Source organism: Heterodontus francisci, chromosome 11, assembly GCF_036365525.1.
Source record: "Heterodontus francisci isolate sHetFra1 chromosome 11, sHetFra1.hap1, whole genome shotgun sequence".
NCBI lineage: Eukaryota > Metazoa > Chordata > Chondrichthyes > Heterodontiformes > Heterodontidae > Heterodontus > Heterodontus francisci.
Window position 1 is genome coordinate 114,977,330 of NC_090381.1, and position 24,171 is coordinate 115,001,500.

A 24,171-nucleotide genomic window follows, 5' to 3' on the forward strand; every position below is an offset into this window, starting at 1 on the left:
GGATGGAGAGGATATGGGGTCAGAAGGTCAGCTGAGGGTCAAATAGGATGCCAAGGTTGTGAACATCATGTAATATCGAGGCTGCAACACAGAATCAGAGCATTTGGTTCATGCTGGTGTTTACATTCTACAGGAGCCTTCTCACCCCCATCAACATATCCTTCTATTTCTTTCTCCTTTATGTATTTATTTGGCTTCCCTTTCAATGTGTCTATTCTATTTGCCTCAACCACTCCCCGTGGTAGCAAGTACCACATTTTCACCACTCTCCGGGTACTGTTGGATTTATTAATGATTATCTTATATTTATTGCCCTTAAATAATCTGCCTGGAATAGGGATTTAATGCTGACAATGGGGGTGGGTAGAATGAAACACGTGGCAGCAACTTTTTTTACTGTCACGTGACACGCAGCCACGTGTCCATCCGCGCGTCAGGGGGCGGGCGATATGCCATGACGTCATGACGCAGCAGCCTATATAAGAGGGAGGCCGCGCAGGCGCCGTTCTTTTGGGTCCGGGTGGCGGCGGTGCCGTGATGGTGTCGGTGAGTGATTGAGCTCCAGGGCGCGGATGTGTAGCAGGCCCCAGCCCCGACAGAGCCTGCGCTGCGAACAAGCGAGCACAGGGCTTCAACCGGCCTTCGCCGCCCCCCCCCGGCGGCGTTCTCCAGCCCTTAGCCATCTCAGCCCGTACCCGAGTGCCAGGCTTTGCGGCCTGTTAGCAAAATTCCATCATAAATGCAATCCCTTCATTCAGTTGTAAATTATATTAAATATTGTCTAACTTAAGCAATGGCATATTACAGACAATTAGAAATTAAATCATCTCAATACCAAGTTAACTTGCATTTTTGTACCTACTGAACTTGTCACTGGAAATTTAAATAATCATACTCAACATTTTAATTAATAAACATAGCCCCCCCTTCCCCCTCCTGTCTGTGTGTGTCCCCCCCCTTCCCCATCCTGTCTGTGTGCCCCCCCTTCCCCCTCCTGTCTGTGTGCCCCCCCTTCCCCCTCCTGTCTGTGTGCCCCCCCTTCCCCCTCCTGTCTGTGTGCCCCCCCTTCCCCCTCCTGTCTGTGTGCCCCCCCTTCCCCCTCCTGTCTGTGTGCCCCCCCTTCCCCCTCCTGTCTGTGTGCCCCCCCTTCCCCCTCCTGTCTGTGTGCCCCCCCTTCCCCCTCCTGTCTGTGTGCCCCCCTTCCCCCTCCTGTCTGTGTGCCCCCCTTCCCCCTCCTGTCTGTGTGCCCCCCTTCCCCCTCCTGTCTGTGTGCCCCCCCTTCCCCCTCCTGTCTGTGTGCCCCCCCTTCCCCCTCCTGTCTGTGTGCCCCCCCTTCCCTCTCCTGTCTGTGTGCCCCCCTTCCCTCTCCTGTCTGTGTGCCCCCCCTTCCCTCTCCTGTCTGTGTGCCCCCCCTTCCCTCTCCTGTCTGTGTGCCCCCCCTTCTCTCTCCTGTCTGTGTGCCCCCCCTTCCCCCTCCTGTCTGTGTGCCCCCCCTTCCCCCTCCTGTCTGTGTGCCCCCCCTTCCCCCTCCTGTCTGTGTGCACCCCCCTTCCCCCTCCTGTCTGTGTGCCCCCCCTTCCCCCTCCTGTCTGTGTGCCCCCCCTTCCCCCTCCTGTCTGTGTGCCCCCCCTTCCCCCTCCTATCTGTGTGCCCCCCCTTCCCCCTCCTGTCTGTGTGCCCCCCCTTCCCCCTCCTGTCTGTGTGCCCCCCCTTCCCCCTCCTGTCTGTGTGCCCCCCCTTCCCCCTCCTGTCTGTGTGCCCCCCCTTCCCTCTCCTGTCTGTGTGCCCCCCCTTCCCTCTCCTGTCTGTGTGCCCCCCCTTCCCTCTCCTGTCTGTGTGCCCCCCCTTCCCTCTCCTGTCTGTGTGCCCCCCCTTCCCTCTCCTGTCTGTGTGCCCCCCCTTCCCTCTCCTGTCTGTGTGCCCCCCCTTCCCTCTCCTGTCTGTGTGCCCCCCCTTCCCTCTCCTGTCTGTGTGCCCCCCCTTCCCTCTCCTGTCTGTGTGCCCCCCCTTCCCTCTCCTGTCTGTGTGCCCCCCCTTCCCTCTCCTGTCTGTGTGCCCCCCCTTCCCCCTCCTGTCTGTGTGCCCCCCCTTCCCCCTCCTGTCTGTGTGCCCCCCCTTCCCCCTCCTGTCTGTGTGCCCCCCCTTCCCCCTCCTGTCTGTGTGCCCCCCCTTCCCCCTCCTGTCTGTGTGCCCCCCCTTCCCCCTCCTGTCTGTGTGCCCCCCCTTCCCCCTCCTGTCTGTGTGCCCCCCCTTCCCCCTCCTGTCTGTGTGCCCCCCCTTCCCCCTCCTGTCTGTGTGCCCCCCCTTCCCCCTCCTGTCTGTGTGCCCCCCCTTCCCCCTCCTGTCTGTGTGCCCCCCCTTCCCCCTCCTGTCTGTGTGCCCCCCCTTCCCCCTCCTGTCTGTGTGCCCCCCCTTCCCCCTCCTGTCTGTGTGCCCCCCCTTCCCCCTCCTGTCTGTGTGCCCCCCCTTCCCCCTCCTGTCTGTGTGCCCCCCCTTCCCCCTCCTGTCTGTGTGCCCCCCCTTCCCCCTCCTGTCTGTGTGCCCCCCCTTCCCCCTCCTGTCTGTGTGCCCCCCCTTCCCCCTCCTGTCTGTGTGCCCCCCCTTCCCCCTCCTGTCTGTGTGCCCCCCCTTCCCCCTCCTGTCTGTGTGCCCCCCCTTCCCCCTCCTGTCTGTGTGCCCCCCCTTCCCCCTCCTGTCTGTGTGCCCCCCCTTCCCCCTCCTGTCTGTGTGCCCCCCCTTCCCCCTCCTGTCTGTGTGCCCCCCCTTCCCCCTCCTGTCTGTGTGCCCCCCCTTCCCCCTCCTGTCTGTGTGCCCCCCCTTCCCCCTCCTGTCTGTGTGCCCCCCCTTCCCCCTCCTGTCTGTGTGCCCCCCCTTCCCCCTCCTGTCTGTGTGCCCCCCCCTTCCCCCTCCTGTCTGTGTGCCCCCCCCTTCCCCCTCCTGTCTGTGTGCCCCCCCCTTCCCCCTCCTGTCTGTGTGCCCCCCCCTTCCCCCTCCTGTCTGTGTGCCCCCCCTTCCCCCTCCTGTCTGTGTGCCCCCCCTTCCCCCTCCTGTCTGTGTGCCCCCCCTTCCCCCTCCTGTCTGTGTGCCCCCCCTTCCCCCTCCTGTCTGTGTGCCCCCCCTTCCCCCTCCTGTCTGTGTGCCCCCCCTTCCCCCTCCTGTCTGTGTGCCCCCCCTTCCCCCTCCTGTCTGTGTGCCCCCCCTTCCCCCTCCTGTCTGTGTGCCCCCCCTTCCCCCTCCTGTCTGTGTGCCCCCCCTTCCCCCTCCTGTCTGTGTGCCCCCCCTTCCCCCTCCTGTCTGTGTGCCCCCCCTTCCCCCTCCTGTCTGTGTGCCCCCCCTTCCCCCTCCTGTCTGTGTGCCCCCCCTTCCCCCTCCTGTCTGTGTGCCCCCCCTTCCCCCTCCTGTCTGTGTGCCCCCCCTTCCCCCTCCTGTCTGTGTGCCCCCCCTTCCCCCTCCTGTCTGTGTGTCCCCCCCCCTTCCCCCTCCTGTCTGTGTGTGTGTCCCCCCCCTTCCCCCTCCTGTCTGTGTGTGTGTCCCCCCCCTTCCCCCTCCTGTCTGTGTGTGTGTCCCCCCCCCCTTCCCCCTCCTGTCTGTGTGTGTGTCCCCCAGTACCCAAGTATCTGCCACCTCCTTCCAATTTGGTAATGGGTTGCATTTGTGGTCGGCAGAGCTTGATGACGCTGAAGCTGTGACACTGCTGCTCGGTGAGGTTTGATTTGCAGCATTTCCTTATGCTTTGCTTCCTGTCCACAGACGAAGTCGTCTGCGCTCCTGAAGGGCAAGAAGAAACCTGTTTGGAGATTCACGCTCAACCTGTCCAACCCTGTGGAAGATGGGATCCTTGACTGTAGCAACTTTGTAAGAAATTTAAAATAAACATAAAATATTGTGGATGCTGGAAATCTGAAATGCAAACCAGAAAATGTTGGAAGCGCTCAGCATGTCAGGCAGCATCTGTGGAGAGAGCAACAGTTAACGTTTTGGATTGATGACCTTCAGGTCACAGACCTGAAACATTAACTCTGTTTCTCTCTACATAGAAGCTGCCAGACCCGCTGAGTATTTCCAACTTTCTGTTTGAGTCATAGAGATACAGCACTGAAACAGGCCCTTCAGCCCACCGAGTCTGTGCCAACCAACAACCACCCATTTATACTAATCCTACATTAATCCCATATTTCCTACCATTCTCCTAGCACCTACCTACACTAGGGGCAATTTACAATGGCCAATTTACCTATCAAATTGCAAGTCTTTGTCTTTGGGAGGAAACTGGAGCACCCGGCGAAAACCCACGCGGTCACAGGGAGAACTTGCAAACTCCGTACAGGCAGTAGCCAGAACTGAACCTGGGTCACTGGAGCTGTGAGGCTGCGGTGCTAACCACTGTGCCGGCCCATTTTGATTACATTTTATTGTTTTCTAGATTCTCCTCTATTTCCCCCCCCCGGGAAGTGTTGACGGCAGCTTGGGGCTGAGCTCAGTTGCCCTTACTACCTAAGTGGCCACGCTTCCAGTGTGTGTTGATGGGCTGTTTGGGCTCTAGAAAAGAGTCTGGTCCTGTGTGCTCGAGTGGTTCATGGAACAGTGAGTTGAAGTGGGAAGTCCCACTTTGGGTCCTTCTATGAGGGTATATTAGCAGTGGCAGCACCACTGTTACCATCGTTCCTAGCTGCTGAGCCAGAGCATAAGAGACAGTCGGATGGTTGAGGATGGCCACCAATTTCACAGCCTCCCTACCCACTGAACGGGTCCTGATGAAATGAAGGTACCACATAGGGATGTCACTATTCCCAGCCATAATGGAGCTGAGTGGGTAATTCCCTCATCTACCACTGCTGTAAATGATTGGGATTGATTTTAAGCGCATCATTTGTATTACATAACAAATGAACACACACTGCATTTGTTGGGGAAATAACCCTGCTCTATTCATGAGTTCTGCTGTAGTTTGTAGAGACTGTTTAAATAGACTCTAGACTGTTTGCTTTAAATCCAGCAGCTCATTGGCTGACAGTGGTCTAATTGAAACCCTAAAGCTGATGCTTTTACTGGATCTATTGGTCCAGTACCTCCTTGATTACAAGATTATTACAGATGAGGAAGATCCCACGGTTTATCTTAATTCACCCACAGATCCAACAGTATTCATTGTACCCTCCAGTTAACAGCTTACATTTTATATAATGCCTTTAATCTAGGAAAAACCCATGTGCTTATTTAAAAATAAATGGGAACTTCAATGTAATTTGTGTCCCCTGTTAAAATACCTAAGCTGCCAACAGAGCCAAAATGCTTGCAATTTTGGGTTAGTATAACCTTTTAAGAAGGATGGTGTCTAGAGTTTAGTTTAGCCCTTGATCAGTTTCTGAGGTGATGAGTAATGAGCAGCCGTGAGATTGTAGAACTTTTGAGTTGTTCAGAAGTGCATTAACTTCTTTCTTTCCCTGTTGACACTTACCCTGCTAACTGGTTTCTTTGGCTAGGGTTCTCGTCCCTAGACTGTGCCTAGGGTTTCCTTCCCTAGTGTCCCATGGTTTTGTTTTCCGCAACAGGAGCAGTTTCTGCGGGAGAAAGTGAAGGTTGGCGGGAAGGCCGGAAACCTGGGCAGCGTCGTTCAGATTGAGTGTCTGAGAAACAAGATCACAGTCACCTCGACCAAACAGTTTTCCAAGAGGTGAGCATTTGTTGCCTGGGGTATCGGTGCTATGATTGGCCTTGGTATCCTGAGTAGTGGGGGGAAGCTCCTGAATTCTGACCCAGCACTGGCAACCCAAGGATTGCAGTGGTTCAAGAAGGGGGCTCACCACCTTCTCAAGGGCAACTAGGGGATGTACAATAAATGCTGGCCTTGTCAGCGAGGTCCACATTCTGCATAGTTTGTATATTAAAAAAAAAATCAGTTCAGTTACCTCATGGAGAGAGAACATTGAGGGAGCTGCTGAATAGCTGGCAGATCAGGCCTGAACAGTGCCCACTTGGGTGAGGTGCCAGAAGGTGGGTGGTAGTTGTGGATCTTCATTCCAGCAAGTAGGAGTAGAATCATAGTGATACAGCACAGAAGGAGGCCATTCATCCCCTCATGCCTGTACTGGCTTTTTGAAAAAACTATCCAATTAACCCCACTCCCTCTGCTCTTTCCCCATAGCCCTGTAAATTTTTCCCTTCAAGTATTTATCCAATTCTCTGTTGAAAGTTGTTATTGAATCTGCTTTTACTATAATTTCAGGAAGCACATTTCAGATCTCAATAACCCACCTCATTTAAAAATAAAAATTATCTCTTTCTCCCACCCCCCCCACCCCTCCCCTACCAACTCTGGTTCTTTAACCAATCACCTTAACTCTGCATCCTCAGTTACCAACCCTCCTGCCAGTGGGAACAGTTTCTCATTTACTCGATCAAGACCAGAGTAAATGAAAGCTGCTTCACTTGGAAGTTTGTGTTCTTTGGAGTTGATTCTGATATGAAGGGGTGGTTTAGGAATTTTTCTGAGTAATGAGTGAAGTTTTTTGTTAAGGTGTTGTATGTATATTTTTTATCTGTTTGATAAGTCAGGTATGTGCACAAGCTAATTTGATTCCTGGCTGGTGTTGAATTAATTGATCTCCGCTTAGCCAACAGATTGCCACTATTTGCTTCAGTGCCCTGTTTCGCGGAGCGATGATGCACTGCTGCTCTTAACTGGGGAGTCCTGCTGTACAGTATAAGCTGTAGTTGGTCTCAGTACTTGAGGGTGGGAGTGTTTGGGTGAGGGAGGCAAGTGACCCCTAATGGAAGCTTGAATGTGCAGACATCAGTTTAAAGGCCAGAGCTTGCCTGTGACATCCAATGTGGGTGAATAGCCAGCCAGTACCCCTGCGTAGGCTGGAATATATTCGACAGGTTTAGGTATCGGGGACTTCATCCTGTGGAAGGCTGCAGCTTTCCCTCTAGGCAGAATAAGTCTTGCATTTATACAGCTCCTTTCACATCCTCAATGTCCAAGTGCTTTACAGCCAGTGGAATAATGTTGAAGTGTAGTCACTCTTATAATGTAAGAAACGCAACAACCAATTTGTGCACAGGAAGCTCCCAGAAACAGCAATGTGATAATGACATGATAGTCTATTTTAATGACATTGAGGGGAATAATTATTGGCTAGGACACCAGTGGCTGAACTCTCCTGATTCCCCTGGTTCATTAGAGTGCAGGAGGGCATGCCAGGAACAGCACCAGGCTTGCATCAATGAGGTGTCAACCTGGTGAAGCTACAACCCAGGACTAGCGTGCCAAACCGCATAAGCAGCATGCGATAGACAGAGCTAAGTGATCCCATAACCAGTTGATCAGTGCCAAGCTCTGCAGTCCTTCCACATTCAGTCATGAATGGTGGTGGGTAATTAACTTACTGGAGGAGGTGGCTCCACAAATATCCCCATCAATGATGGGGGAGCCCAGCACATCAGTGCAAAAGATAAGGCCGAAGCATTTGCAACAATCTTCAGCCAGAAGTGCCGAGCCTCTTCCACAAGCCCACAGTGTCACAGATGCCAGTCTTCACCCAATTCGATTCACTCCACATGATATCAAGAAATTACTGAAGGCCCTGGATACTGCCCTGACAACATTCTGGCAATAGTACTGAAGACATGTGCTCCAGAACTTGCTGTGCCCCTAGCCAAGTTGTTCCAGTACAGTTGCAAACACTGACATATATTTGGCAATGTGGAAGTTTGCCCAGGTATGTCCTGTACACAGAGCAAGACAAATCCAATTTGGCCAATTATCGCCCCTCTACTCTCGATTATGAGTAAAGTGATGGAAGGTGTTGTTGACAGTGTTATCAAGTGGCACTTGCTTAGCAATAACCTGTTCAGTGACGCACAGTTTGGGTTCCGTCAGGGCCACTCAGCTCCTGACCTCATTATAGCCTTTGTTCAAACATGGACAGAAGAGCTGAACTCGAGGTGAGAGTGACTGCCCTTGACATCAAGGCAGCATTTGACCGAGTATGGCAACCAGGAGCCCTAGAAAAACTGGAGTCAATGGGAATCGGGAAAAACTCTCCGCTGGTTGGAGTCGTACCTAGCGCAAAGGAAGATGGTTGTGGTTGTTGAAGGTCTATCATCTCACCTCCAGGATATCACTGTAGGAGTTCCTTAGGGTAGTCGCCTGGGCCCAACCATCTTCAGCTGCTTCATCATTGACCTTCCCTCTTTCATAAGGTCAGAAGTGCAAATGTTTGCTGATTGTGCAATGTTGGGCACAATTCGCAACTCCTCATACTGAAGCAGTCCGTGTTGAAATTCAGCATGACCTGGACAATATCCATGTTTGGGCTGATAAGTGGCAAGTAACATTCATGCCACACAAGTGCCAGGCAATGACTATTTCAAATGAGAGAATCTATGGCACCCCATCTACAAACATTCACTCCCTCCACCACCGCACAGTGGCAGCAGTGTGTACCATCTACAAGTAGCACTGCAGCAATGCACCAAGGCTCCTTAGACAGCACCTTCCTAACCCGTGACCTCTACCAACTAGAAGGACAAGGGTAGCAAATGCATGGGAAAACCACCACCTGTAAGTTTCCCTCCAAGTCACACAGCATTTGGACTTGGAACTATATCGCCGTTCCTTCACTGCCGCTGGGTCAAAATCCTGGAACTCCCTTCCTAACAGCACTGTGGGTGTACCTACCCCAAATGGACTGCAGCGGTTCAAGAAGGCAGCTCACCACCACCTTCTCAAGGGCAATTCGGGATGGGCAATAAATGCTGGACTAGCCAGCGATGCCCACATCCCATGAATGAATAAAAAAAACTTTGAAATAGTGGCAGTGGGATCTTTTACATCCCCCTGAGGGCAGGTGGGGCCTTTTTTTTTTAAACGACACATCCAACAGTGCAGCACACCCTCAGTACTGCACTAGGACTATCAGACTGGATTATTGTGCTCAAATCCTGGAGTGGGGCTTGAACTGACAACCTTTGACTCAGGTGAGAGGGCTGAGCCACAGCTGAAAATTAGACTTTTATTTAAACCCCAACCTTCTCTCTCAACTCCTCTGCAGGTACCTGAAGTACTTGACCAAAAAGTACCTGAAGAAGAACAATCTGCGAGATTGGCTGCGGGTTATCGCCTCTGACAAGGAAAGCTACGAGCTCCGGTACTTCCAATTCAGCCAGGACGATGAGGAGTCTGAAACTGAAGATTGAAGGGGGACTGCGGCTGGAGGTCTAGGACTCTTGTACAAAACAACTGATTTTCAGAGAACATCTATATAAAAGTAATTAAATTATTAATAAATTGCTACTCACTGAAAAACCATTTCACAGAAAAATTGTCCTTTTCCTCTAACACTCAGCAAACTTACTGAAAAGTGATGTGAAATTCAGAACAAATTTCTTTACAGCGAGAATGGGCAGCTCATTGCCACATAGTCGTAACTACGGAAGGATGACATTTGGTTCATTGTGCCTGTTGAACTCTTGAATTAGTTGTACACTCCCCTCTGCTCCCACCGCTGTTACTATTGAATCTGCTTCCAGTGCCCTTTCAGGGAGAACATTCCAGATCACGACTCTGCTGAAAATATAAATAACAGACATGAAAAACTGGGCCTGTTTTTTTTTATTAGAGCAGAAGTGATTACACAGTCATTAAACAGAGCTGTTCAAATTATGAAGGGATGGGACAGAGTAGATAGAAACAGGCTTATTTTCAGAGATTTTACTTAAGACCAGAAAATGCTATGTGGCAAGTCGGGCAGTATCTGCAACAAATACAGGTAGGGCAATGTTTTAATGGGTAAAGACTTCTTCAACTGAAAGAAATTGCAGGTGAACAGCATTTAAAAAGCAAGGGGTCGGGGGTGGGGGGGGGGGGGGGGGGTGGGAGTGGAGCACATACACTAAAGAATGTATGGATTTGAGGTTCACATGATCCACTCCCTCTCAAAAGGAAGAGAGTAGCTAAAGTAAATGTTGGTCCCTTATAAGCAGAGACAGAAATTATCATGGGGGATGAGGAAATGTAAGAGGCATTGAACAAATATTTTGTCTGTCTTCACAGTGGAAGACACAAGTTCCATACCAGAAATAGACAGTAACCTAGGGGCTAAAAAGAAAAAGTATTGGAGAAACTTAAGGGACTAAAATCTGACTTCTCCAGGACTTGGACTGCACTCTCGTGTTCTAAAAGAGATAGCTGCAGGTATAGTGGATGCACTAGCTATGATTTTCCAAAATTCCTTCGATTTGGGAATGGTCCTATCAGATTGGAAGTTGCAAATTTGTTACAATGCTTTTCAATAAAGGAGGGAGAGGAAACGGAACTACAGGCCAGTTAGCTTCTCATCAGTTGTTGAGAAAATGCTAGAATCTATGAAAGAAGCCTTAACAATGCACTTAGAAAAGCACAGTATGATCAGAACAAATCAACATGATTTTACTAAAGGGAAATCCTGTTTGACAAATTTTAGTCTTTTGAAGATGTAACTAGTAAGGTAGATAAGGGAAACCAGTAGATGTCGTATACCTGGATTTCCAAAAGGCATTGGATAAGGTGCCACACAAAAGCTTAATAGGCAAGATGAGGGCTCATGGAGTTGGTAATATATTAGCATAGGTAAATTAATTAACAGACAGGAAGCAACTGCACTGGAGTGCTGACTTGGGGCAGCATTAGAGTGCTAAAGTGGGAGTTTTGTGACAGGGTAATTAAGGGTTAGTTTTATCTAAAGTCTAATCTTTTATTTAGCAAATTAACAGTTGCTGTTTGGATTGGAGAAGGTGAGCTTTAGATCAGCTTTAAACAGAGTTCACTCAGGCTCTGCTTGCAGCTGCACCTTGTTAATTAGAGAATTGGCTTAAACCAGTTTTCAGGGGCTAGAGTCAGATAGTATAAAAGTGGGCCATCTCACAGTGCTGACTTCGTTTGCTTTGGAGTGCTGATTAGGGGCTGCATTAGAGTGCTAAAGTGGGAATTTTGTGACTGAGGGGAGTTCCTTTCATTTCCTACCTGTCCTCAAAGAGCGTGAGGGGAACCGAGAGTTTCCAAAGAGCACAGCTGACTGGTGAGTAAGTCCTGGTGGGTATTTTTCAAACTGGATTGAATTGTAAGTCATTGTTTTGGCAAGACTTAGTTGATTTATTTTTTTATTGTAGTAGTCTTCTAAAGTTTTAAATTTAAACGGTTTAGGCATGGCAGGAGAGCTTAAAGCCGTGGTTTGCTCCTCTTGCTGCATGTGGGAATCCGGGAACATTTCCAGTCCCTGGGACCAGCATGTGTGCAGGAAGTGTGTCCAGCTGCAGCTCCTGGAAGCTCGGGTTTCAGAGCTGTAACGGAGGCTGGAAACACTGGAGCATCCGAGAGTCTGACAGCATCATGGGTAGCACGTTTAGAGAGGTGGTCACACCGCAGCTGAAGGGACTTGGAGAAGGAAGGGTGACCACCAGGCAGTCCAAGAGAATCAGGCAGGTAGTTCAGGAGTCCCCTGGGGTCCCACTTGCAAATCGGTATTGCATTTTGGAGGCTGATAAGGCTGGTTCCTCCTGGGAGTGCAGACAGAGCCAAGCTTCTGGCACCACAAGCAGCCTGTCTGCACAGGAAGGGGGAAAGAGAGAAAGATCAATAGTAATAGGGGATTCTATAGTTAGGGGAACAGATAGGCGCTACTGTGGCCGTCAACGTGACTCCAGGATGGTGTGTTGCCTCCCTGGTGCCGGGGTCCGGGATATCACTGAACGGCTGCAGGGCATCCTGAAGGGAGAGGGTGATAAGGCAGAGGTCGTGGTATATGTTGGTACCAATGACGTAAGTAGAAAGAGGGATGAGGTCTTGCATCAAAATTCAGAGTTAGACAGTAGACTAAAAAGCAGGACCTCTCTGGTTGTAATTTCTGGATTACTCAGGTGCCACGTGCTAGCGAGTATAGAAGTAGGAGAATAGCACAGATGAATGTGTGGCTTAAGAGTTGGTGCAGGAGGGAGGGTTTTAGATTCCTGGAGGACCGTTTCTGGGGAAGGTGGGACCTGTACAAGCGGGACGGTCTACATCTGAACCAGAGGGGGACTAATATCCTTGCTGGCGGGTTTGCTAGTGCTGTTGGGAGGAGTTTAAACTAATTTAGCGGGGGGAGGGGACGCAGACTCCTAGCAGAATAGGGGCACAGCTAAACACAAGAAAGCAAACAAGTCAGGGAATACAGCGGAAGTAAGTTTCCAGGGGGTAAGACCAGGATGGATGGCCTCTAATGTCAGGAGTATTACAGGTAAAACAGATGAGTCAAGGGCAAGGATTGACACGTGGAATTGTGATATAGTAGCCATCACAGAGACATGGTTGAGGGAGGGGCAGGATTGGCAGCTCAATATCCCGGGATATCGAATCTTCAGGCGAGACAGAGGAGGGGGCATTGCCATATTAGTTAAGGAGTCAGTTACTGCAGTAAGGAGAGATGATATCTTGGAGGGGGCATCAAATGAAGCTTTATGGGTAGAGCTTAGGAATAAAAAGGGACAGCCACATTGCTAGATGTTTATTATAGATCCCAGATAGTTAGCGGGAAATTGAGGAGCAAATATGTGCGCAATTCGCAGAGGTGTGTAAAAATAATAATAGGGTAATTATATTAGGTGATTTTAACTTTCCCAGCATTAATTGGGATAGTCATCGTATTAAGGACTTAGATGGAGTGGAGTTCTTAAAATGTATACAGGAGAACTTTTTAGCTCAATATGTAGAGGATCCAACAAGGGAGGGTGTAGTGCTGGACCTAATTCTGGGGAATGAAGGTGGTTGATGTGTTGGTGGGGGAGCATTTTGGTGATAGCGACCACAACATGGTACAATTTAAGCTTGTTACGGAGAAAGAAATAGACAAGTTGCAAAAAAAGGTTTTGGACTGGGGGAGAGTGAATTTTAATAAAATAAGGCAGGATCTGGCCAAGGTAGACTGGAAAGAGTTGCTTATCGGGAGATCTACAGAAGAGCAGTGGGGAGCATTCAAAAAGGAAATGGGGAGTGTACAGGCCCAACATGTTCCCTCTAGGGTAATAGGTAGGAGCAACAAGCCCAGAGAACCATGGATGACCAGAAACATTCAGGGTACGATGAGAAGGAAAAGAGAGGCTTTCAGCAAATACAAGGAGAGCAAATCAACGGAAGCATTAGTGGCGTACAGAAAGTGTAGGATGGAGCTTAAGAAAGCAATTAGGAGAGCAAAGAGGGGATATGAGAAAGCTCTGGCTGGTAAAAGTAGGGAAAATCCAAAGATATTCTCTATGTATATCAATGGGAAGAAGATAACCAGGGAAAGTGTAGGACCCATTAGGGACCAAGGGGAAATCTGTGGGTGGATCCAGAGGACATTGGTAGGGTGTTCAACGAATACTTCACATCTGTCTTCACCCAAGAGAATGAGGATGTAGATATGGAACTGAGAGAGAGAGACTGTGAGGTTCGTGAGCAAATTGTCATAGGGAGTGACAAGGTATTGGAGGTTTTGGCAGGCTTAAAAGTGTGGTGAAAAAGGCATATGGGACACTTGCCTTTATCAATCGAGGCATAGATTACAAAAGCAGGGAGGTCATGTTGGAGTTGTATAGAACTTTGGTAAGGCCACAGCTGGAGTACTGTGTGCAATTCTGGTCACCACGTTATAGGAAGGATGTGATTGCACTGGAGGGGGTGCAGAGGCGATTTACCAGGATGTTGCCTGGGATGGAACATTTAAGCTATGAAGAGAGGTTGGATAGGCTTGGGTTGTTTTCGCTGGAGCAGGGAAGACTGAGGGGTGACCTGATCGAGGTGCACAAGATTATGAGGGGCATGGACAGGGTGGATAGGGAGCAGCTGTTCCCCTTAGTTGAAGGGTCAGTTACGAGGGGACACGAGTTTAAGGTGAGGGACAGGAGGTTTCAGGGGGATTTGAGGAAGAACTCTTTTACCCAGAGGGTGTAACGGTCTGGAATGCACTTCCTGGGAGGGTGGTAGAGGCAGGTTGTCTCACATCCTTTAAAAAGTACCTGGATGAGCACTTGGCACGTCATAACATTCAAGGCTATGGGCCAAGTGCTGGCAAATGGGATTAGGTAGACAGTTCAGGTGTCTTTAATGCATCGGTGCAGACTCGATGGGCTGAAGGGCCTCTTCTGCACTGTGTGATTCTGTGAAGCGACGAGTGGGCATAAAGGGCATTTTTAAGTTGGCAGGCAGTAAATCGTGGAGTGCCGCAAGGATCAGTGCTGGGGCCATAGCTATTTACAATCTATATTAATGACTTGGATGAAGCGATAGAGAGTTTGCTGATTCAAAGATAGAGGTGGAAAGGTAAGCTGTGGGGAGGACACAGGCTGCAAAGAGATAGACAGGTTAAGTGAGTGGGCAACAAGATGGCAGTTGGAGTATAACGTAGGGAAGTGTGAAGTTATGCACTTTGGTTGTAAGTACAGAAAAGCAGAATATTTTTTAAAAGGTGAAACTTAAGTGTTGATGTTCAAAAAGACTTGGGGGTGCTTGTACAAAGAATGCAGCAAGTTGTATGCAGGTAGAGCAAGCAATTAGGAAGGCAAATGGCATGTTGGCTTTTATTTCAAGGGGATTGGAGTACAGGAATAAGAAAGTATTGCTACAATTGTACATTGTTTTGGTGAGACCACATCTGGAATACTCTGCAGTTTTGGTCTCCACATTTAAGAAAGGATATACTTGCATTGGAGGCAGTGCAGCGAAGGTTCACTAAAATGGTCCCTGGGATGAGGGGGTTGTTCTGTGATAGGAGGGGCTGGATAGGGTAGACACTGAGATTATTTCCACTGGTTGAGGAATCTAAAACACGGGCACAGTCTCGGGATAAGGGGCCGATCGTTTAGTACTAAGATGAGGAGAAGTTACTTCACTCAAAGGGTTGTGAATCTTTGGGATTCTCTACCCCAGAGTTGAATACATTTAAGGCTGGGATAGACAGATGTTTGGTGTCTCAAGGAATCAAGGGATATGGCGAGCGGGCGGGAAAGTGGAGTTGAATCCTAAGATCAGCCTTGATCGTATTGAATGGTGGAGCAGGCTCGATGGGCCATATGGACTACTATTAATTCTTGTGATCCGCAATGCGGGAAATCAAAAATGCAGACAAGGCCCAGAGTGCGAGGACAGTAACTTGCGTTTATATACAGCGCTCTTCACACTAGCATGGTCAGACAAAGTTGGAGAACGAGCCATGTAAGGAGATAGTGGGCAGGTGACCAACAGCTTAGTTAAAGAGGTAGATTTTAATGAGTCTCTTCAAAACAAGAGGATTAGGGAGGGAACTCCAGAGAAGAGCAAACATTTGCGGGGGCAGTGGGGGGGAATAGGAAAGCAGAATGGGAAGTGAAACAGGTGGTTTGAGCAGACCACAGGAATGTTGCAAAAGGAAAAGCTGAAAAATGTCCACTGATGGGAGTTGGAAAGGGTTTGCATTAGCAAATGGATCGAGGGAGACAGGGCTAAGCTGGTGGAAGGAACTGGGATTTACTTAACCAAAGTACTGAGGGTCAGGGACTAGGAAATGGGTGAACAATGCAAACAGCAGAGTGAAGCAATAACCTGAATTTCTGTAGCACCTTTCACAACCAATGATGTACTTTTCAAGTGTAGTCACCTGTAATGTAAGAAATGCAGCAGTCAATTTGCATACTCTATCTAAACTACTGTACCTGCCCTGGGAGTGTTTGATGGGGACAGTGTAGAGGGAGCTTTACTCTGTATATAACTGGTGCTGTGCTTGGGCTGGGAGTATTTGATGGGACAGTGTAGAGGGAGCTCTACACTGGCTCAGAAGATAAAGATGTGGAATCAGTTTGGGTGAAGATAAGAAATAGCAAGGGAAAGAAGTCATTGTTGGGAGTAGTTTATAAGTCCCCCAACAGTAGCTACACTATAGGACAGAATATAAATCGAGAAATATTGGGGGCTTGTAGGAAAGGTACTGCAATAATTGTGGGCAATTTTAATCTTCATATAGATTGGAGGAATCAAATTGGCAAAGGTGCCTGGCTGATGAGTTCATGGAATGTATTCGGGACGGTTTAGAACAATACTCTGGAACCAACCAGGGAACAGGCTGTTTTAGACCTAGTAATGTATAATGAGGCATGATTAATTAGTGACTTCATAGTAAAGATCCCCTGGGCAAGCATGATCATAACATGATAGAATTTCACATTCAGTTTGAGAGTGAGAAATTTGGGTCTGAAACTAGTGTTTTAAACTTAAGTAAAGGCTATGAAGACAAGGGTATGAAGACAGAGTTGGCTAAAATGGACTGGGAAAATAGGTTAAAATGTAAGATGGTAGAGAAGCAATGACAACTATTTAAGGAGATATTTCATAACTCTCAACAAAGACATATTCCATTGAGCAAGAAAAACTGAGAAGGCTGTGCCATCTGGCTAACAAAGGAAGTTAAGGATGTGATCAAATTGAAAGTAAAGGCGTACAATGCTGAAAGGATTATTGGTAGGCCAGATATTGGGAAAATTTTAGAAAGCAGCAAAAGAACATAGGAAATAGAAGCAGGGGTAGGCTATTCAAGCCTGCTCCACCATTCAACTAGATCATGGCTGAACTTCTACCTCTCTGCCATTTTCCTGCACCATCCCCATATCCCTTGATATCTTTAATATCTAGAAATCTATCCATCTCTGTCTTGAACATACACAATGACTGAGCTTCCACAGCCCTCTGGGGTAGAGAATTCCAAAAATTCACCACCCTCTGAGTGAAGAAATTCCTCCTCTTCTCAGTCCTAAATGGTCTATCTCTTATTCTGAGACTGTGTCCCCTGGTTCTAGACACCCCCCAGCCAGGGGAGACATCCATCCTGCATCAACCTTGTCGAGCATTGTAAGAACTTTGTATGTGTCAATAAGATCATCTCTCATTCTTCTAAACTCTAGAGAATATAGGCCCAGTCTCCTCAATCTCTCCTCATTGGACAATCCCACCATCCCAGGGATCAGTCTGGTGAACCTTCATTGCACTTCCTTTACAGCAAGTATATCCTTCCTTAGGTAAGGAGACCAAAACTGGACACAATACTCCAGGTGCTGTCTCACCAAGGCTCTAAAGGATTGTTAAGAAAATACTAAAGAGTAAACTAGCAAGAAATATAAAAACAGTAATAGCTTCAACAAATATATTAAAAGGAATAGAGTAGCTAAAGTAAGTATTGTTCTCTTAGTGGATAAGACTGGGGAATTAATAATGGGAAACAAGGGAATGGCAGAGACTTTGAACAAGTATTTTGTATCTGTCTTCACAGTAGACACCAAAAGCGTCCCAAGAATAATAGAAAATCAAAAGGCAAAAGGGAGGGAGGATCTTAAAACAATCACTACCACTAGAGGAAGAGTACAAGGAAAACTAATGGGACTAAAGGCTGACAAGTCCCCTGGACCTGATGGCCTGCATCCTAGGGTCTTAAAATTAAGTGGCTGTAGAGATAGCAGATACATTGGTTGTAATCTTCCAAAATTCCCCAGTTTCTGGAAAGGTCTCAGCGGACTGAAGAACTATAAATGTAACACCTCTATTTAAGAAAGGAGGGAGACAGAAAGCAGGAAACTATAGGCCAGTTAGCCTAGCATCTGTCGTTGGGGAAAATGCTAGAATCCATTATTGAAAGAGTAGTAGCAGGACATTTCGAAGATCATACAGATCTGAATTAGGATCAGGAGTGGGCCACTCGGCCTACTCATAATGCACTCAAGACAGTCAACATGGTTTCCTGAAAGGGAAATTGTGTTTGACAAATTTGTTAGAGATCTTTTAAGATGTAACAAGCAGGGTGGATCTTACAAGCTTTACTCTAACCTTTTTTTTCCTATTTTTATGTAACCCCGTTTTTTCTTTTTTTTTTAATAAAATAAAACTCAAATTAAAATGCCGTTTTCAGTGTCAATTATGCACTCCAGTCCCTGCGGTACCCACTGGCCGTGGAACATTAAAAACTAAGAGCAGGAGTAGGCAATTCAGCCCCTCGAGCCTGCTCCGCCATTCAATATGATCATGGCTGATCTCATCTCGGCTTCAATTCCACTTTCCTACCCATTCTCCATAACTCTTCAACCCATTACTAATTAAAAATCTGTCTATCTCCTCCTTAAATTTACTCAATGTCCTGGCATCCACCGCACTCTGGAGTAGTGAATTCCACAGACCCTTTGAGAGAAGTAATTTCTTCTCATCTCGATTTTACATCTGCTACCCCTTATCCTAAAACTATGACCTCTCGTTCTAGATTGCCCCACAAGAGGAAACATCCTCTCTACGTCTACTTTGTCAATCCCCTTAATCATACACCTCAATTATATCTCCTCTCATTCTTCTAAACTCTAGAGAGTAAAGGCCTAAACTGCTCAATCTCGCTTCATAAGACAAACCTCCCATCTCTGGAATCAATCTAGTGAACCTCCTCTGAACTGCCTCCAATGCAACTACATCCCCCACAGTGGCCAGTGGTTAGCACCGCAGCCTCACAGCTCCAGGGACCCGGGTTCAATTCTGGGTACTGCCTGTGCGGAGTTTGCAAGTTCTCCGTGACCGCGTGGGTTTTTGCCGGGTGCTCCGGTTTCCTCCCACAGCGAAAGACTTGCAGGTGATAGGTAAATTGGCCATTGTAAATTGCCCTTAGTGTAGGTAGGGAATATGGGATTACTGTAGAGTTAGTATAAATGGGTGGTTGTTGGTCGGCACAGACATGGTGGGCCGAAGGGCCTGTTTCAGTGCTGTATCTCTAAATACGCAGTACACAATATGCGGTCTCACTAATGCCTTGTACAGTTGCAGCAACACTTCCCTACTTTTATACTCTATTCCTTTAGCAATAAATGCCAAAATTCCATTTGCCTTCCTTATCACCTGCTGTACCTGCATAGTAGCTTTCTGCGATTCATGCATGAGGACACCCAGATCCCTCTGCACTGAAGCACTCTGATGATTCTCTCCATTTAGATAATAATTTGCCTTTCTATTCTTCCGACCAAAATGGATAACCTCACACTTATACACGTTAAACTCCATCTGCCACATTTTGGCCCATTCACCTAACCTATCCATAGCCATTTGTAAATTTCTTATTTCTTTATTGCAACTTACTATCCCACCTATTTTAGTGTCATCTGCAAATTTGGCGATAGTACCTTCTATCCCTGCATCCAAGTCATTAATATAGATTGTAAATAGTTGGGTCCCCGAGGACCGAACCCTGCGGCACCCCACTAGTTATATCTTGCCAACCAGAAAAATACCCGTTTATCCCGACTCTCTGTTTTCTGTTGATTAGCCAATCCTCTATCCAAGCTAATAAATTGCCCCTAACCCCATGTGATCTTACCTTGTGTATTAACCTTTTGTGCGGCACCTTATCAAATGCCTTCTGGAAGTCCAGATATACTACATCAACAGGATCCCCATTATCCACTTTGCTGGTTACAGCTTCGAAGAACTCTAGCAAATTAGTCAAACACGATTTACCCTTCATAAAACCATGCTGACTCTGATGGATTGTGTTTTGACTTTCTAAATGTCCTGTTACTACTTCCTTAATAATGGATTCTAACAATTTCCCAACGACAGAAGTTAAACTAACTGGTCTATAGTTTCTTACTTACTGCCTCCCTCCCTTTTTGAATAAGGGCGTTCGTTATATTAGCTTTTTTCCAATTCACTGGAGCCTTTCACGCATCCAGGGAATTTTGGAATATTATAACCAATGGATCCACTATCTCCACTGCCACTTCCTCAAGTGTACCGGCGGACACCACATGCTCCTTCTCCAGGGACACCCAGGCGTGAATGTAACCGCAGAAGAAAGGCAGGCAATCAGGGCGGATGGACCACCCGACGGCCTGCAGCCTGGACCTGTGAATTGCCACCTTGGCCAGGCCCAGGAGCAGACCAACGAGGAGATCCTCCTCCCGGCCCACGCCCCTCCGCACCAGGTGCCCAAAGAACAGGAGTGTGGAGCTGAAGTGCAGCCAAAACTTGAGGTGCAGCCCCTTTAAATACTCGAACAGGGGCTGCAACCTCGCACACTCCATATATATGTGGAACACAGACTCGTCTAGGCTGCAAAACTTACAGGCGGCCTGGGAGTCCGTGAACCTGCTTAAAGTCTATTGCACGGGACTACCCTTTTTTTTTCTTTTTTTCTCTTTTTTTTATCTAACCCCTTTTTTTTAAAAGGTGGCCTTTATACCCCAAGCCCCTTTTATATATTTTGTCGATGGGGCCTTTATGCCTCAGGCCCCCTTTATATACATATTTTTAAAATAACTTTATTAAAAACAGATAAATAAACTCAAATTAAAATGCCATTCTCGGCATCGACGATGCACTCCAGTCCCTGGGGTGCCCAATGGTTGCCGAAGGCCTCAAGCATACCGGCGGACACCACATGCTCCTTCTACAGGGACACCCGGGTGCGAACGTAACCGTGGAAGAGGGGCAAGCAATCAGAGAGGACGGACTCCCCGACGGCCCGCAGCCTGGACCTGTGATTTGCACTTTGGCCAAGCCCAGAAGCAGACCGACGAGGAGATCCTCCTCCCGGCCTACGCCCCTCCTCACCGGGTGCCCAAAGATCAGAAGTGTGGGACTGAAAACTTGAGGAGCAGCCCCTTTAAATACTCAAAGAGGGGCTGCAACCTCACACGCCACATATACGTGGAACACGGACTCATCCAGGCCGCAGAAATTACAAGCGGCCTGGGAGTCTGTGAACCTGCTTAAAAGTCTATTACACAGGACTGCCCTGTGCAGCACCCTCCACCCCAGGTCCCTGATGTAAAGGGGGAGGACTCCCACGTAGAGACCCTTCCATCGAGGTTTCCCCTCGCCGCCAGATGGCAACACAGACTGTCAGGGCATATCCGGCCGGCTGATGAGGGCGAGGAAGTGGAGAGTGTGCAGGAGCAGCCCAGACAAGAAACCCCTCCATGCCGACTGGAATGGCACGGAGTGCTCCGCTCTCCCGAGCCCCCTCGCCACCTAAAGTGAGGGGCGTCCCGGGGGCTTCGGCTACTCCTCCGCCTGTCGGTCCATCCCCGGAGTCGGCTGCCAGGACAGCCGAGGCGCTCTCCTCCGCCGGCGGGGGAGTGCCCTGACTGGAGGTGACCATGTTCTAGACTTGGAATAGGTCCCGATAAAAGACAGGCAACTCCCTCAGAGAGGCGAGGCTAACAGACTCCGCCGGGAGCTGCGTGTCGGCTTGAAGGCAGTGACACTGGCGAAAAAAATACGTCGCCAGCGCACACCATCTGGGAGGACGCTCGACGTACAGGTATCTCTGCAGGGTGCGAAGGCGGAGAGTCGCAGCCTGGGTGCGGACGCACACCAGTGACTGGCCGCCCTCCTCAAACGGGAGACTCAGGACCGCGGCAGACACCCAGTGTTTCCTCTTGCCCCAGAAGAAATCGACGAGTTTCTTCTGGATCTTGGTGGCGAATGCAGGAGGCGGGGCCAAAGTGACCAACCGGTACCACAACATCGAGGCCACCAGTTGGTTTATGACCAGCGCTCGGCCCCTGTAGGAAAGCACTTGGAGCAGTCCTGTCCAACGCCCCAGCCGAGTGGGGACGTTGGCCTCCAACTCCTGCCAATTTGCCGGCCAGGCTTCCTCAACGGGGCTAAGTAGGACTCCCAAATAGAGGAGGTGCGTGGTGCTCCATGCAAAAGGTGTCATCTCCTCCGGCAGGGAGTCCACCCGCCACTGACCCATCAGGAGTCCGGAACATTTCTCCCAATTGATCCTCGCGGAGGACGCGGCAGAAAAGGTCTGCTGGCAGTCGCGCATCCTCCGCAAGTCAACGGGATCTGTGACCGCGAGGAGCACGTCATCGGCATTAGCCGAGAGGACGACCCTCATGGCCGGCTCATGCAGAGCCAATCCCGCCAACCTCCTACGAAGCAGGCACAGGAACAGCTCCACACAGATGGTATACAATTGGCTGGACATGGGGCATCCCTGATGCACTCCTCTCCCAAAGCAAAGGGGTGCCGTCAAGGACCCATTAACTTTGACCAGCCACTCTACGGCGGCGTATAAAAGTTGGACCCGGGCCACAAAATGCGGCCCAAATCCAAAAGCGTGCAGAGTCCCGAAAAGGTATTATTGATTTACCCTGTCGAACGCCTTCCCCTGATCGAGGGAGAGAAAGGCGACCGACAGACCAGTCCTCTGGGAAAGATGGATCAGGTCATAGGCCAGGTGGATGTTGTCAGAGGAGGTGGTGGAGGCAGGAACAGTAGCAACATTTAAGAGGCATCTGGACAGGTACTTGAATGAGCAAGGCATAGAGGGATATGGAATTAATGCAGACAGGTGGGATTAGTATAGATAGGCATTATGGTCGGCATGGACGCAGTGGGCCGAAGGGCCTTTTTCTATGCTGCACGACTCTATGACTATATGACTGGTCGGGGTGGATCATTCGGGCCAGCATGGAGCCCAGGAGGGTAGACATAGCCCAGGCAAAGATCTTGTAATCCGTGCTGAGGAGGGAGACCGGACGCCAGTTTTTAAACAGGTGGGGATCGCCCTTCTTCGGCAGCAGGACGATGACCGCCCTGTGCCACGAGAGGGGCATCTCCCCAGGACCTGTGCGTAATCGTCCCCCAGAACGTCCCAGAACGCCCTGAGGAATTCCACGGTCAGTCCGTCCAGCCCCGGAGATTTGCCCCCCGAGAGCTGGTGGAGGGCGCCGGTCAGCTCCGCCAACATGATCGGAGCCTCCAATCCTTTGATGCCATCCGGGCTGACCTGCGGCAGGCCCTCCCACAACACTCTGCACGCGTCCTCGCTGGACGGATCCGGGGAGCACTGTAATAAGTACGGACCAGGAGGCCCATTCCCTCTGGATTCATGTTGCAGGATCTGTTGTCGGCCAGCAGCTCGATGAGCTGCTTACGGACCCCCCGCCATTTTTCCAGCGAGTAGAAGGGTGAGGCGTGGTCCAAATCTTACAGGATCTGAATCCGCGACCTCACGTACGCGCCTCGGGACCCTACGAGCTGCCGCTCCCTCAGCACGTCCTTCTTTGTACGCCTGCCACAGGGCCGGGTCCGCGATGGCATGACCGAGGCAGGACTCCAAGTCGAGCACCTCCCTCTCTAGGCGCCCAATCTCGACTTCCCGCCTCTTGGTCGACCCCTTCGCGTACTCCTGACAGAAGACACGGATGTGAGTCTTGCCCACATCCCACCATAGCCTCAAGGAGGGGAAGCCCCCTTGCTTCCTTCTCCAGTCGGCCCAGAATTGATGGAATGAGTCCTGGAATCGCTCGTCCTCCAGCAGCCGGTTGTTAAAGTGCAGTACACGGACCCCGCCCACGTGCGGAGCGGAGTGAACTCCGCCCACACCAGGTGGTAGTTAGAGCACGGCACCAGCCGCATGGAGGCCGCCGAGACACGGGAGACGTACGCCTGCGAAAAGTAGAGGCGGTCGATTCAGGACCCTGCTCCTCCAGACCTCCACGTGAGTCGGGATGGAGATTCCGCCAGACATCCACCAAGTTGAGGGAGCTGATCAGTCCCCTCAACTTCTCCACTGACGCTTGGCTGCGCTGGGGACCGGAGCGATTCCCCACCTCGAGGGTAAAGTTAAAGTCCTCCCCGAGGATGAGGCACTCGCCGCTATCGATGGAGCTCAAGAGAGCGGACACTTCTTCAAAGAAGCGCGCTTGCAACGCGCCGGGCCTGGGCGCGTACACGTTCACAAAGTGGAACGGCACGCTACCCAGGCGAACAGCGAGGTGGAGCAAGCGGCCTGGCACTAGCTCCTTGACCCCCAAGATCTCCGGCTGAAAATTTGATGGCCACCCCACTAGAAATATGGGTGAGGTGACTCATGTAGACCCCACCCTGCCACTCCAGGAGCCAGGTGGCTTCGTCTCCCGGAACGGTGTGGGTTTCCTGCAGAAAGCTCACCGCGTATCTCCCTTCCCTGAGGACTGAGAGATTGTGAAATCTGCGGTGAGACCCCCTGCTGCCGTTGATGTTGAGGCTGGCTGTGGTTATCTTCATGTCAACGGTACGTAAGAACCGTCACCAACTGGGCCGCCGAGGTGCACTGTGAGGAGGGAGCACCTGGCCTTCCACTCCCCCAGCAACCCATTGAGGAACGCATTAAATCGGCGCCTTTC

General features: G+C 49.8%; 1 protein-coding gene across 1 annotated transcript; it reads left to right on the top strand.

Annotated features, from left to right (window-relative positions):
* Positions 1 to 473: 473 nt before the first annotated feature.
* On the top strand, positions 474 to 9,313 carry LOC137375482 (ribosomal protein eL22-like). The gene is made up of 4 exons (XM_068042815.1): positions 474 to 546; positions 3,751 to 3,855; positions 5,553 to 5,674; positions 9,057 to 9,313. Exons 1-4 carry the CDS (start codon positions 538 to 540, stop codon positions 9,199 to 9,201), a joined length of 381 nt encoding a protein of 126 aa, XP_067898916.1. The 5' UTR covers positions 474 to 537; the 3' UTR covers positions 9,202 to 9,313.
* The last annotated feature ends 14,858 nt before the right edge of the window (positions 9,314 to 24,171 follow it).

Coding starts and splice junctions, on each gene's coding strand:
- LOC137375482 (XM_068042815.1), top strand. Junction 3,856..5,552: donor TCCTTGACTGTAGCAACTTT/GTAAGAAATTTA, acceptor TTTCCGCAACAG/GAGCAGTTTCTGCGGGAGAA. Junction 5,675..9,056: donor ACCAAACAGTTTTCCAAGAG/GTGAGCATTTGT, acceptor ACTCCTCTGCAG/GTACCTGAAGTACTTGACCA.